The sequence below is a fragment of the Lethenteron reissneri genome, chromosome 3 (assembly GCF_015708825.2).
Source record: "Lethenteron reissneri isolate LAM-NWPU_2019-01 chromosome 3, ASM1570882v1, whole genome shotgun sequence".
Taxonomy (NCBI): domain Eukaryota; kingdom Metazoa; phylum Chordata; class Hyperoartia; order Petromyzontiformes; family Petromyzontidae; genus Lethenteron; species Lethenteron reissneri.
The window spans coordinates 1,557,393-1,573,568 of NC_083781.1; the positions used below are offsets into that span (position 1 = coordinate 1,557,393).

Here is a 16,176-nt window from a genome sequence, read left to right on the forward strand (position 1 = left end):
CGGAGGTGGCTGGCTGGATGTGATGTTAGCAATTCTCTTTTTTGTTTTCCCTGTCTTTTATTTCAAAGTGTCGGCACTGAAGTTTTGTGGACAACGACGGGGGTAAGAGACCTCAAACATCTCTCTGACAAATGCAAACGTCATGAAAGTAGCCGCAGCCATATTGATAATAGCATGAAACTAACGTTTTTATGTTCAAGTAGGAAACATGCTTTTTGGTACTTTGGTCTGAAATGTATATAAAAGAGAAACATTTATGTTCAAGTAGGAAACATGCTTTTTGGTACTTTGGTCTGAAATGTATATAAAAGAGAAACATTTATGTTCAAGTAGGAAACATGCTTTTTGGTACTTCTTTTGGTCTGAAATGTAAATAAAGATCATCAAAATTTATATTCAAGTAGTCAAAATGGTTTTTGGTACTGCTTTATATTTATTTGCCCCCCTCAATAAAATAAAAAAAATGCGCCCCCCCAAAAATAAATATCACCAGCCGCCACTGCCCCAACCCTACGCTTACACACACCGCATTTGACCACGAGCAGAGTATTCAACGCCCACATTTGTTTTTGGGTTAAGCAACGTGGCAGCGAAGCGTCGGACATCACGCTGCACAGCACGCGGCACAACCCAAACTAAGCTGCGTGCCGTACGTGGAATAGAGAAGAGTATCCTCTACACGACGTGGAAGTCGCTCCTCACACTCGCAAGGAATTGGCATGTTTTGTTTACGTGACAAACCTTACCAATTGGCTGTACCGGGTGGTCGCGGGTTTAACGACACATTCATATCGACGCGATCTAACCCAAAAACAACCTCGAGTATGGATAATATTGGTCGCGAAAGCTCACGGGTGAAACCCCCAGGCGAGGTGGTTAACATCTCGCCACTGTGGGGCCCTTAAACGTGTTGGAGGGCGACGCAGCAGCAGCAGCACAACGGCGAGAAGCTGCTCAGTGGCGCGAGTCGAGGTTTACTTCTGGTCCAAGGGTGGCGATTTGGGAGTAGATTAACATTTCTTGGAGTCACCAATGCGTGCGCTTACGAAGGATAGGCGATTGGGCCCGGTGCAACAACTCCGCAATGGAGTCACACCGGTGGGGTTTCTGGGCCCACGGCTACAAAAACACCCGCCCGAGAATCCATCCAGGCGGAGCAAAGCTGTGCTGGTAGTCGCGTGCGTGTGGTGTGCATCACGGGGACTTGGAGATCCGGCTTTGATTCCCGCTCACGGTCAACGCCAGTGAAAACTATCTTAACCGGACCATTGACCTCCCCTAGGTCGACTAAGCCGGAAATTCGTACCTGGTGCGGTGTGTAAAAACATCTGTCAAAACAGACAAAGGTGGTCGGGCGTGGTGCTTGCCACCCACTCCCTCGTGTGCCGTGCCGGCCTTCATAAGTGCTCGTTCACAGCACGTGTCCCCAACAGTCTGTTAAGGCTATATGGGGGATATTTGTCTTTATTACATTGCATGCTATGTGAGTGTGCTGTGTGTGCATGCGTGCAAACGTGGGCAGTGGTGGTGCAGTGCATAACGCACTGTGCTACGAACCCCAGTAACTCAAATTCGATTCCCGCTCACTGCCATCACTAGTGACAATTGTCTGAACCGGTTCTGGGCCTCCCCGAGGTCGACTCCGCCTCAAATGGGTACCTGATGCGGTGTGTCAACATCACCACTGACAAAGGTGGCTGGGAAAGAGTGGTCACCCACCCCCTCGTGCGCCGTGCCGTTCTCAATAAGTGCTCGCACTTGCCCCAACACTCTGTTAAAGACGCCGTGGGATATTTTTTTGTCTTTTCTTGTGTGTGAGTAAAACTGTAAAAAAAAAATGTCTCTTTACCTTTCATCAACGTTCATTTCCTGGTCACCTTCCTTATGCTATTCGTTGCGCAAGGTTGCAATTTACTTTGCTGAGTCGGAGTTAGCCGCTGAGGATGTGCCAGGTATATCCGTCACTCCCGTTGCTCTATGCCCTGCGTTTTGTGTTTAGCATCTCGTCCTTCCCCACACACCCCCGATTAGAACGTACGGTGCGAAAGAAGTTCAACACACATGCATGCCCCCTGTACCCCTCCCGTCCTGCTGTGAGGTGCACTGATGCTGACCTTACAGAGGGAGATACTGGCACGTAAAATCGAGATCGATTGATTGATGTATCGTGAGTGTGGTGTGCATAAGTGTGTTGTGCATTAGTTCGACCCCCCCCCCCCACCGCTCAACAAACAAGCGCCGTTGACAGTCGTTGAAAGTGGCCGCCCTCGGGCTCTGTGCAGAAAAAGAACGACGCGGATTTAAGAAATACCTTGAGCTCTCCAAAGCAGCCGAGGGAACGCCAACAAGTTGCTTCTTTCGCCTCACATACACGTTTATAGATTCTTTGAAAAGATCGAACAATGACTTCCAAAGAGTTTCCTTGAGAGGATTCAAATGTCCCGGGGCCCAGCGGTGGCGTTTGGCGAAGCTCACAGAGTGGACTGGTCGTCTCTGCACGAGGCCAGAAAACCCATTTCTCTCTCTCGCTCGCTCCGCGCGGAAACAGGCGGCACCCTCCCTCCCCTACTGCCAAATGAACGGGCGCCACAGTGGCTAGGAGATGTTAACTACCTCGCCTGGTCTACAGGAGGCCGTGAGGTTGATTCCCGACCCTGACGCCTGCTGCTGCTGTATATTTGGAGTTTGCGTGTCTCTCTCCCCGTGGTCGCATGGATTTTCTCCGAGTCCTCCGCGTTTTCCCTCCATGTTTAGAATCAACATCGCGTGTTTAAAATATTTGGCTGCTACACATTCCCACGCGATGAGCCTCTTCATTGAGCTATCATTTGTGGCCAGGCCGCTTCGGAAAACGAGCTACATAGCTCAGTGGTTAAATAAATACATAATTTCTAGTTTATAAAACGCTTCAATATTTGTACGGGAAAAATTACATTAACCCTCTCAATCTGTCCGGAGACACCATCGTTGTTCACGTCCAAGCGCGCTTGAGGGCATCCGGAGTGGACGTGCGCAGTGCCCGATTTCACGGAAACACTCCCTCGAGAGGTATTATTGTTCACAAACATGTTCCAGGAAAAGCAAGCTCAGCCTCCAAGACTCATAATAAAGATTGTTTGGGTTAGATCGCGTAAATATAAATGTTTCGTTAACCCACCACCGCCACCCGACACAGCCAATTAGCAAAGTTTGTCACGTAAACAAAACGTGCCAATTATCGTAATCAGAATCAGAATATTTATTTATCCTGGAGGTTACTAGTTACTACTTCAGTACACCAGTGTTTTGCACGTACATGTATGAGGAAGCCATTGGAGCTATGCACTTCAAATCAAGATTGAAAACTCATTCCTTCGTCAAAGCATGTTGTGTTTAGTTTGTTGTCCTTCCCCTGTACCTCTGATTAGCGCGTTTGGCTACGTACGGTGCGACAGAAGTTCACGTGCACGTACATACATACAGCCGCAGTCGCTAAGCCATCACCGCGCCATTTGGAATGTTCCTCCAGGCATGGCGATCCATCCCCCCCGGGCAGACCGACTGCTGGCTAGGCGGAGCGCGCGCCCCTCGCGCCGTGAACCCTCGCACGCTCGTGCCTCGCCTCCTCGTCGACCGCGGGGCGCCGAGTAGAGCCGGAACGTCCGCTAGAAGACGTTCCGGCTAGGTGCCCGAATAGACCCGGCGGCGGTGCCGGGTGACGTCGTCCCCCCCCCCCCCCCCGGCGCGGGATGTGGCGGTGACATTTAGGACGAAGTGAACCTGGGTCCCAACGGCGGCGTCCGAGGTCTCTGAGCAATCAAGGGCTGATGTTAACGAGTCCTATTCAGCTTCCCCAAAGCGCTCCTCCGTCTTGCCCGTGATCACCGCTGTAGTCCATTGTGACAATCCCCTTCAGTAACAAAGGCAAAGACAAACATCCAGCGTATAGCCATCACAGACCGTCGGGGCAAGTGATGTTTGCGTGCACTTATGAAGGCTGGCACGGCACACACGAGGGGGTGTGTGGCCATCACCACGCCCGGCCGCCTTTGTCTTCCGTGGCGATGTTTACACACCATGCCAGGTACTCATTTGAGGCTGAGTCGACCTAGGGGAGGCCTATGACCGGTTCAGATAATTGTCACCGGTGTTGACCGTGAGCGGGAATCAAACTCGGGTCGCCAGGTTCGTAGAGCAGCTCAGCGCTAACCACTGCGCCACCGCTCCCCCTAATGTTAACAGCCACTCTGCCGGCTGATCTCGTTGTGTCCTTCCAACAAACGTCCGCCATTTATTTTGCAACCTCGCCGCACATTGCCTGCCCTGTTGGCACTCGCGTTGAACTCGAATTTGCAGCTCCCGCCCCCTCCTTGTGAAGCACCTTTAATCGACTGCCGCGATTTATCTTTCACGGTCGTTGTAATGACCGCGCCGTCGGCGCTGAATGCCGTCTCAAAGTTTACGTTCACGCCTTCGCTTTGCCCCAAACATTCGGACGTCTCTCGGGATTGTGCCGAGGGCCCCGCGTCGGTGAGACCGTGTCGTCTCCTGCTGCTGCGGCTGCTCCTCCTCCCGTCGTGCGCTCTCCCAATGCGGCGTTCGCTTCTTTGTAAACACCTCGAGTCACGTCCACGTATATGTTGCTCAGACCTTGGTTCTGCGAGCGCTCGAAATGAACGCTTCCGCCCCCGGCGAATCGCGCAGCCTCAGTCCACGCAAGCCCCGGACAAAGCCATTTGATGCCGGTTAGTCTGCCACACGGGATCTTATTATTGACGACGGTGTCTGCGTGGTCGATGGTAGGTAAAAAAAGAAAGCCCTTTCATAAATCCAACTTGCTCACGAGGTTCGGCTTGGTTGGCGGATCCCAGGGGAGAGCCACAGGGCAGTGCCGTTCATTGCAAGGCCCCGCGGGGTGGGGGGCGGGGGGGGCACTGGCGGCCCCTGGTGGCCTTTAGTGTGTCCCCCCTGACGTTCAGCCGCCCCGAGAATACACAAAATGTGAAAACACCACCCCATCATCATCATCGTGCTACTGTCAAACCCAACAATGGGTTCAAATGTGTGGCGGCCCTCGCAATGATGATGTTTTATCGGCGACAGTGCCCCCCCCCCCTCTGAAAAGGAGTGTAGACCACACGGTCAGAGGGGGTAATCGACCCCCCTCCCCCACTCAACCAAACAATGTGGTATTGTACCGATATTTACCAGTGAAAACACATTGCGTTTGTGCTATTAATGTCGGAATATATTTTAAAAAGTTCTAAATGTTGGAGTCGCCAGCACCGAGGAACGTTTCTCGATCCGTCTCTGGTTTTGGCTGGCTTTTTAAAAAGTTCCTAAAGTCAGCTCCCGAAGACATTTGTCAAATATTCACACGAATGGTAGCATGGTCGGTGGACGGAATTTGAATTTTTCAAATCAAGATTTGTTTTCTCTCCCCTTTTTCAGAAGCGAATCAAGAAACATTCCGCTTTTGAGAGATTTCATGTCTGAGAAGACATTTCCCAAATTACTGAGATAATGTTGTTCTAACGGCCACCTCCCACTTCTCTTTGAATGATGTTCACAGTTTATTGCTGGCCCTGGAGATTTCCCAGTCTCACACTGCGAAGGGAAGTGGTTGCTCCTTCCACTGTGGCGTATGTGCCATCCTCCATTTACGAGACACGCTTTTTCTCCCGTGGTATAAGAAAGATTTTATAAAAATATTGTTATTATGATGTGAATCTGCATAAAATGTATCCGCCAGTTGTATGATTACGTCGCTTATCATGCACGACGTTTGCATTCCTGCGCTCCCCACTTTTGATACGGCAATCAGTAACTCCCGATTGCGATGGCATATTCAATCACCCCCTGTGTGTCACGTTCTTTTGATTCATTCCGTATTATTTTTCCTGATGGTTTCTCAGAGTTTCTGCATTTTATGCCTTTTGTTCGTTATATTCATGGCAAACTCTCCGCTGTTGATTCAGGTAGCCGCGTATTTTGACACACAGGGCTGTGTGTCAAAGAAGGACCGAGGGCACGACAGAGCAGACGAGAGGGGCTGACGCTTGCGCTCGAGATGGGTGTTCATGTGTGGGGTCACTGAAATGAACCGGGGGAAAAAAAGCGGATGCAAAATTCAGGTGGTCAATCGTGTTGCTTCTTCGCTTGGGGGACGCTTTTGTAATTATCGTGGAAGGATACGGGGGGTGGGGAGAACCATGCGTGAGTTTAGCATGGCAGGAAAAAGCACTGAAGCGTGACCCAGGAATGGCCGGTTGCCATCGGGCCGGCAAATGTGCAGGACAGGGAAGGGGCTGCCCACCGAGAAGGGAATCGGAGTGGACGCCCGGAGGTCATCGTCGATCGGACGATGGGAAGGCCTCTCAAGCCGGCGGGTCTGGGCATTGGCGAGACAAAAACTACGGGTGGGGATCTGGCAAAGCGGGAGGGGGGAGGCCATGGAATCGAACTCGGGCGGCGGAGTCCCAGGCCCGTCGTCGCACCCCACCCAGCGGCACCACCGCACGTGAGGCCGTGACCCATTCCATGTTGCAACGCCGCTCGTCCCGCTCGCCGCCGCCGTGATACGGAGTAAACATTGTACCCACGTGGCCCCTTTGTGGTCGCTTTCAACGCCCGGAAAATCGTGTTTGCTGTGTTTTGTTGGGTTGTGTTTTTTCCCCCGTAGATGTTGACCGTGAACCTCTGGACAAACACCGGTGGTGATATATCAGGTTGACACGCACACAGGCACACACGCGCACACACAAAGATCCCCCGTGTAGCCTTAACAAACTGTTTGGGGGCAATTGCTGTTAGCGAGCACCTATGAAGGCTGGCCCAGCACACGAGCGGATGGTTGACCAGCACCACGCCCGACCACCTTTGTCTCCCCAGTGGTGATATTTTTAAACAACCGCACCTGGTACTAATTTAAGGCTGAGTCGACCTAGGGGAGGCCCAGGGACCGGTTCAGATAATCATCACTGGTGTTGGCCGTGATCGGGAAACAAACTCGGATCGCTGGGTCCGTAGCACAGCGTGCTAACTACTACACTACCGCTCCCCAACAACAACCGCCATTCACTACCAAGTCGTGGTGACCACGACGCTTGTGCCAGGCTATGTGCACCTTGAGGCCACGTGAAGTGTCAAACGCCCGCTGGCAGGAGGTCACGGGGCGGACCCAGATGCCACAGGTCGACTGACTGAGACGACTGGCTGATACATCACCTGTGCCCCCTACTGTGCCATTGCTGTGCTTTAGCCACCCGGCGCTCCGCTCGTTGTTGTGAGCGTCGCTCCTCCGCCCTCCATTGTTGTTGGAGGGCAACTGCCTCCAACTGCCCAGTAGCGTCCTTCACGAGCCTCCTCCACAGAGGCCGATCTTGACACCGCTGGTACCAGTCATCGGCAAGTCCTCTCGTCTCAATCGAGAGTCTGAACACAGCGCGGCTTGTCGAGTTGCTGGGCCACACGGCGAGCATCTCCGCTCCCGAGCTTCCACCGCGCGCTGCCGCGGCAGCGGCAGGAGCCGAGGGCTCAACTCGCAGCTCCGTCTCTCACTGTTCAAATACACCTACCGTTAAAATTATAGACTGATCATTTCTTTGTCAGTGGGCAAACGTACAAAATCAGCATGGAATCAATAACTTTTTTCCCTCACTCTACACGGACAAAATGTTGGAACGTAATCAGCTTCGTTGAGTTTGTTGTCCTTCCCCGGCACCTCCGATCAGCGCGGTTGGTCTACGTAAGGTGCGAAATAAGTCCAACGAACATACATACAAGAGGGATACAGATGGGAATGACATGTAGTGAGATGAGAGATACAGACGGCACACAGAGATGTAGTGAGATGAGAGGGATCTAGTTAAGAGAAAGAGAGAGTTGCTAGTGAGATGAGAGATACAGACAGAGATGTAGTGAGATGAGAGATACACACGGCACACAGAGATGTAGTGAGATGAGAGATACAGTCTGGAGCCGCGTGGGCTGCTGATGTCTCCGTGCCCAGCGCTGCCTCCTCTGTGGGGGGGATGCGGTCGCTAGGGCCGCTCCTTGAGATTCGAGCATTTTTTATTCATTTAGTGGGAGCAGCTGTGCAGCCAAAAACAAAGATCCCCCGTCTAGCCGACCCAGGCTGTAGGGGCAAGTGCTGTGAGTGAGCAGCACCTATGAAGGCCGCAGCACGGCACACGAGGGGGTGGGTAGCCAGCACCACGGCCCGGCCGCCTTTGTCTCCCCAGTGGCAATGTTTTTCCATGCCGCACGATGTACTCATTTGAGGCTGAGTCGACCTAGGGGATGCCCAGGGACCGGTTTAGATAACCGTCACCGATGTTGGCCGTGAGCGGGAATCGAACTTGGGTTGCTGGGTTCGTAGCGCGTCGTGCTGACACACACACGCACGTGCGCGCACGCGCAAGCTGGACAAACACAAACAAGCCACGTGTGGTCCATCGGCGATGCATAGCAGAGGGAGGGTGGGGGGGGGGGGTCTCGCGACCCACAGGTCCGTTCAGAATGTTCAGTTGATAACAATAAGAATGTACACCATTGATGAAGACGCACAATAGAATATTCACTGACTGAAAGTGAGAATTTTGCTCGGGGATGTTTGGCAAAAAAAAAAATGTTGAAAAAGAGAGAACTCTTAATTCCGCAGAGACAGCAATTTCATAAACGCGCTTGCTGTACTCCCCCATGCCACGCTACCCGGTGTGTTCACGCAAGATCCATCTCTGGGCATCCCACCAAGCACAGCACTCCGAAGGGTCGCTGTGGGTTACAAGGCGTGCGCTTCCCCCCGAGAGGCTGATTTCTATTCCACGGGGTTGATTGGTGTGGGTGGATGTCAGGCTTGCGACGCAGAGCTGCGAATATTATTTCAAGCGCTTTCCCAGGCCTCGCTCGTGCCTTCCCGAACTGGACGTGACAATGTGGGCACGTACGTTGAACTTCTGAGTGACAGGGTGGTGAGTGGTGAGTGACACTGCAGGTGGTGAGTGGTGAGTGACAGGGTGGTGAGTGGTGAGTGACAGGGTGGTGAGTGGTGAGTGACAGGGTGGTGAGTGGTGAGTGACACTGCAGGTGGTGAGTGGTGAGTGACAGGGTGGTGAGTGGTGAGTGACAGTGCAGATGGTGAGTGGTGAGTGACACTGCAGGTGGTGAGTGGTGAGTGACAGGGTGGTGAGTGGTGAGTGACAGGGTGGTGAGTGGTGAGTGACAGGGTGGTGAGTGGTGAGTGACAGGGTGGTGAGTGGTGTGTGACACTGCAGGTGGTGAGTGGTGAGTGACACGGCAGGTGGTGAGTGGTGAGTGACAGGGTGGTGAGTAGTGAGTGACAGGGTGGTGAGTGGTGAGTGACAGGGTGGTGAGTGGTGAGTGACAGGGTGGTGAGTGGTGTGTGACACTGCAGGTGGTGAGTGGTGAGTGACACGGCAGGTGGTGAGTGGTGAGTGACAGGGTGGTGAGTGGTGAGTGACAGGGTGGTGAGTGGTGAGTGACACTGCAGGTGGTGAGTGGTGAGTGACAGGGTGGTGAGTGGTGAGTGACAGGGTGGTGAGTGGTGAGTGACACTGCAGGTGGTGAGTGGTGAGTGACAGGGTGGTGAGTGGTGAGTGGTGAGTGACAGGGTGGTGAGTGGTGAGTGACAGAGTGGTGAGTGGTGAGTGGTGAGTGACACTGCAGGTGGTGAGTGGTGAGTGACAGGGTGGTGAGTGGTGAGTGGTGAGTGACAGGGTGGTGAGTGGTGAGTGACAGGGTGGTGAGTGGTGAGTGGTGAGTGACACTGCAGGTGGTGAGTGGTGAGTGACAGGGTGGTGAGTGGTGAGTGACAGGGTGGTGAGTGGTGAGTGACAGGGTGGTGAGTGGTGAGTGGTGAGTGACACTGCAGGTGGTGAGTGGTGAGTGACAGTGCAGGTGGTGAGTGGTGAGTGACACTGCAGGTGGTGAGTGGTGAGTGACACTGCAGGTGGTGAGTGGTGAGTGACAGGGTGGTGAGTGGTGAGTGACAGGGTGGTGAGTGGTGAGTGACAGGGTGGTGAGTGGTGAGTGACAGGGTGGTGAGTGGTGAGTGACACTGCAGGTGGTGAGTGGTGAGTGACAGGGTGGTGAGTGGTGAGTGACACTGCAGGTGGTGAGTGACAGGGTGGTGAGTGGTGAGTGACACTGCAGGTGGTGAGTGGTGAGTGACAGGGTGGTGAGTGGTGAGTGACAGGGTGGTGAGTGGTGAGTGACACTACAGGTGGTGAGTGGTGAGTGACACTGCAGGTGGTGAGTGGTGAGTGACACGGCAGGTGGTGAGTGGTGAGTGACAGGGTGGTGAGTGGTGAGTGACAGGGTGGTGAGTGGTGAGTGACACTGCAGGTGGTGAGTGGTGAGTGACAGGGTGGTGAGTGGTGAGTGACAGGGTGGTGAGTGGTGAGTGACACTGCAGGTGGTGAGTGGTGAGTGACAGGGTGGTGAGTGGTGAGTGGTGAGTGACAGGGTGGTGAGTGGTGAGTGGTGAGTGACAGGGTGGTGAGTGGTGAGTGACAGGGTGGTGAGTGGTGAGTGATACTGCAGGTGGTGAGTGGTGAGTGACACTGCAGGTGGTGAGTGGTGAGTTACAGGGTGGTGAGTGGTGAGTGACAGGGTGGTGAGTGGTGAGTGACGCTGCAGGTGGTGAGTGGTGAGTGACACTGCAGGTGGTGAGTGGTGAGTGACAGGGTGGTGAGTGGTGAGTGACAGGGTGGTGAGTGGTGAGTGACAGGGTGGTGAGTGGTGAGTGACAGGGTGGTGAGTGGTGAGTGACACTGCAGGTGGTGAGTGGTGAGTGACAGGGTGGTGAGTGGTGAGTGACACTGCAGGTGGTGAGTGGTGAGTGACAGGATGGTGAGTGGTGAGTGACAGGGTGGTGAGTGGTGAGTGACACTGCAGGTGGTGAGTGGTGAGTGACACTGCAGGTGGTGAGTGGTGAGTGACAGGATGGTGAGTGGTGAGTGACAGCGTGGTGAGTGGTAGTGATCAAGGACCCTTCTCTGAGGGTCACCACCTGCCGACTGTAACTGACCCGCACCGCGTGCGGGTCGTGACCTCTGGGGGGCCCTGCCGGAGAGGCTCTCGCGAGTGGCACCATCCCGTGGCTGCTCGCCCAATCAAGGCACGGACACCTCGGGTCGCGCGTGCACGTGCACGTGTACGCGCGTTAAACCTCTGGCTGTGCGCCTGATGGTGCTGGTTGTAATTACTGGCGAAACGTTGTACTCGATTTGTAAATTTCGTGGATATTACTCTCCACCACACGGCCTGCAGAACTAGTCACAATTCGTGACGAACCTTACTAACGTGACGAACCTTAGTCATCGGCTGTGTCGGGTGGTGGCGGGTTCAACGACACATTCATACCTACGCGATCTAACCCAACAACCTCCATTATGTATGCACGTTGATCTCCTCACGCACCGTCGGTAGCCAACCGCGCCGAGACGGGCTGCTCACCAGTTGAGGGCGACCGAGCGAGGGCGAGCGGACGAGGAGAGCGGGGAGGCTCCCGCGCTGCGGCTCCGGCGGCTCCTGTGGCTCAGTCGCTGCTGAGCCCAGCGCACGACATCGCCCTCAAACCTGGGCAGAGGAGGGCAACGGCAGGGGGGGGGGGCACACAGAGGGGGGGGAGACACGGGGGGTCAGCGTCGACGCAGCGCCGGCAGTTCCTCATCGTCGTCGGCGCCGCCTCGCGCGAGTGGATTTACCCAGCGGTCTGACGTTTCAGGCAACGGTCCTTCTTCAGAACAGGCAGAAATCGTCGTATTGTTTAATCGCCGCGTTAATATTAACATCGAGGAGAGGATGATGATGATGATGGCTGTTATCATGACGTCTCCCGTCTTCCGGCAGCTGACGGCGAGTGCCGGCACGAACGTCTTCCCCTCGTTCTCGTGAAATAACGTGATAGACAAAGACAAAGATCCCCCGCGTAGCCTTTCACAGACTGTTGGGGCAAGTGCTGCGAGCGAGTGGCACCTATGAAGGCCAGCTATCGACCTAGAGTAGGCCCGGGACCGGTTCAGATAATCGTCACCGCGAGAGGGAATTGAACTCGGGCCGCTGGGTTTGTAGCGCGTCACGCTAACCACCGCGCCACCGCTCACGTGAGACACAGCAACGCGATTGGCAAGTGCACACTTCACACTCCACGCTGTCTTCCCGCAGCAGCAGCGAGGGTGCTGGAGGTTGTTGACGCGTCGGTCTGGTCACGGCACGCGGCTCAACCCAGCTGACACGCGGTGGTTATGAAGTCGCAACGCTGTGGCACCGCCTGCTGCTTCTCTCTCGCTCGATAACGATGACGACAATGATGATGATGACGATGATGACGATGATAATGACGATGATAATGATGACGATGGTGACGATGATGATGACGATGATGGTGATGACGACGACGATAATGACAATGATGACGATGATGATGACGATGATGATGACGATGATGACGATGACAATGACGATGATAATGATGACGATGGTGACGATGATGATGACGATGATAATGACGATGATAATGATGACGATGATGGTGATGACGACGACGATGATGACAATGATGACGATGATGATGATGACGACGACGATGATGACAATGATGATGATGATGACGAGCATGTGTGGGCCTCAGCGTCGACAGACGCCACTTTTATAAGACACCGAGGACGTGGCCGTGTGGCTTGTGGGGGGGGGGGGGGTCAGAGGGCAACCGAGTTCAAATCTAGTTTCCAGCCACCCGTGATTAAACCGGCTTCTCAAGCAAATGTAGTTTTTGTTTTATACACGTGACAATTATCACACATTTGACTTGCACGTATGTATGTTGAACTTCTTTCGCACCGTACGCAGCCAACCGTGCTAATCGGAGATGCGGGGGAAAGACAACAAACTACACACATGGTGAGCATTACTCGCTCACAATGTGTGTATCCCAGTGCTCCTGAGCTCGTTGAATTGATTGAACTATCGAGAAAATCGGTTGCAATGTAACTGGATGAAATGATGCGCGTGGCACATCACGTTTTTCTTAAATTTTTAAATAACTAAAATTAAAGGTGCCCCTCGCTGTTCGTCGCAACAAACGCCCGAACGCGACAACATCCGGAGCTCGAAGGTGGAAAGACAAATCGGAACAACGCAGCCACGGAGCCTCCTGGGAAGAGCTTCTCCCCGCAACACACACACCGCCGTTCTCTTTCTCGCCCGGCATTCTCCCACGCAAGCTCGCAGTTTTTTACACGAGTATATTTTATGCAGGCGTGTACAAAAAAAAAACCATGTAAAAAAAACGGTTGCCCACTTTCTTTTCAATATTACCTCCATCCCTCCTCCCTACGCCGGTTTCGCAGGAAATAAACAACTCAATTTCGATTTAAAGCTTTCGTGACTGCAGGGATTCATATTCTTGGTTCTTTCGGTAAAGTCACGTAGAATATAAACAACTCAGTCGGCACATTTGCTCATGGCGCATGACCTCTTGATTTGATTGGATGTCGGGTGGCGGAGGGACAACGGTGAAAAGTCTCGACATCGTACTTGCACGGAGATGTGACCCAAAAGAATCCGACTCTCAATCCAACCGCTGCTCTCCTATCGGACAGAGATGTCACATTCCCCCGTCCTGCCCCACTTGACCATCACAGACGCGTCACGAACTAACGAACGGACCTCACGAACGACGCCCTCGTCTGCTTCCCCACACTCTAATGGCGAGCGTCTCGAGGTGCACGTGCCCGCCACACTCCTCGCCCAAAACACAAACTGCACTGCCGTCGCGAAGCCACAAAAAGCGCCACGGGGCCCAGGCGAGATGCGACGGAGGCTGCCGGCTCCTCCGCCTTGGGCGCCACTTCTTGCGCGAGACTCACATCCCGGAGACTCGCACGGACGCAGAGCGGAGGAGTCGCCGTGGGCACGCCCGGCTCTCGGACGGGCCCCGACAGACGGACGGATGGAGACGGACGGCGGGAACAGGCGAGACGGTTAATCCCGCGGGGAGAAGGTGCAGCAAGAATCCCCAGAAGGTTCGAACTTCGCTGAGCGGAGGACGAGGACATTCCACGCGCGACGTAAGCGGCTCTGTCCACCGGCCGTGTCGTCCGTTCACGTTTCAGCGGTGAGAGAGGGAGAGAGAAGATCCCTCGAACCCCACAAGCCCCTGTTTACGCTTCGACAACAACACCCTGGTGGGAGAATGCTGCCCACCCTCCATCCCCCGCTCTGCTACTGTAAAAAAAATTAGCGGCCACTAGTCGCTAATTAAGCAGAGAAACCTAAGGGTGCTCCAGAAGTCACGCAAACAGACCCGCACCACTTCAGGATTAAGCACGGGAGGAGAGTTAACAAGCAGAAAGTCTACACGATCAATCAATCACACCGAGCTGCTGCTGCTGCTGCACAGAAATTGAAGACGGGGTTGGCACCGCTGCCACCAGCCCCGGCTAACGCCGCCGGCGCTCGTGGTTCATCACCGCAATCAGCTAATGTCGCCTTCTACGCGCTCCACGCCAAATGTACGTTTGCACTTTGGCAGCGGTCCTGCAGGACTGAACGAGCTTACAAAGCTCCCAACCGCTTAACGACTCGTGGGGAAACACAAATCGATCAACGGGCTAGAGGACGGCAAATATTGTTTCAGGGTAATCGCTGTGGCACAACGGTTGACTTCCTGCGCCACAGCGCGTCACCACGTGGATTGTTATCGAGCAAGATCGTGGCAGGGTGGCCGTAGCTTGGGAGGCTTTCATCCAGCAGTGGATTGACCACGGCTGTTGCTGCTGGTGACGATGAAGGACAGACTCCATTCAAATGTGCTTGCCGGTTAGAGGTCACGTGGATTGGTTGTAGGGGAGAAGAGAAAGGAGGTCTGCAAACAGCGGAGCGCTATCGGAGGGTTCACCTCCCGACCTCTTCGCGCGACGATTACTCCCGTGCCGTGGTATGTGCCCTTTTGGCCCGGCACAAGCGTGCGTCCTTCATTCAGCGCAATGTTGGCGTGACTCTGTCTATGTAACAAACGCACGGCGCGCGAGAGATGGCGTGGAGTGACGAGGTCCGGGCATCTTCCACGCTGCCCGTGGCAGCTGCGGTTAAAACTAAACTGAAACTAAACTATTTTTGTAAATTACAGGGTAAGGCTCACTGAGCTACGTAGCTCTTTTTCATATGCGACCTGGCTATCACAAATGATAGCTCAACGGGGTGGCTGATCACGTGGAAATGTGTCGCAGCCAAATACTCTAAATGCACGTGGATTCTAAATGTAGCGGGAAAAACCGGAGGACGCAGAGAAAACCCCATGCAATTATGGGGAGAGAGACACGCAAACTCCAAATATATAGCAGGCATCAGGGTTGGGATCGAACCTACAACCTCCTGCATACCGAGCGAGGTAGTTAACATCTCGCCACCGTGGCGAGCCGATCCATCAGAGTGAAATCAATTCGTCGTGAGCCCTTAAAAGTTATGTGCATCCGCCGAAGCACCACCGTCAGCGAAGGAAAACCCCCGGCAACTGTTACACACGCCGCACGGAGATGAAATCGATGCGCTAAACTATTTTACGTGGGCACAAATATCACGGGGAAGGGGCTTGAACGATGACACGGGCAAGCAGTGGCGCTGAGTGTACCAGGGAAAGACTCGATGGGTCGTTCTTCTCTCCACGGTGCGGCGAAAGCAAACTGATTGTGCTGCGCGTGCCCGAGCACATCTTCAGAGCGGCTGCCACTAATCAGATACAAAGTCACGGACGAGTGCGTATCAAGGCGAAAGACAAGCGATCTATACTGTCAACAGCGTAATGTCCTTGACAAAACACTCTGCTTGATTACACTACTGGCAGGCACCGCAGGTAAATTCAATTCCCCCTTCTCGTTAACCGAGGCCAGGGATTAAGTGGTCGGCGTGATTGCCAGTGGGATCGTTTGGCGCGGAAGCTCGTGGTTTGAATCCCTGCTGCGGTGGAGGAACTTTATTTTTTGGGACAACTTCCAAGAAGCACCAAGACGCTGCCTCGCGGTCCGTGAGCCTCAAAATTGGGAAAGATTCACTGGAAAAATAAAACTTGCGAAGAATTGATGTTTGAGAGAAGGAACGATGGGCGTTCGTAATGTTTACCGCAAGGTGCGTCGGATCTTTTTACCGGCTCAAGTCTGCGCGGACCAAGGTCCA

At 53.8% G+C, this 16,176-nt stretch overlaps 1 protein-coding gene across 1 annotated transcript in view; it reads right to left on the minus strand.

Annotated features, from left to right (window-relative positions):
- Positions 1-16,176, minus strand: part of LOC133347746 (uncharacterized) — a 224,126-nt gene that overhangs the window by 26,813 nt on the left and 181,137 nt on the right. The window contains exon 7 of the mRNA XM_061560300.1: positions 11,458-11,580. Within this exon, the coding sequence (XP_061416284.1) occupies positions 11,458-11,580 (123 nt within the window). The remainder of the gene's footprint in view (positions 1-11,457; positions 11,581-16,176) is intronic.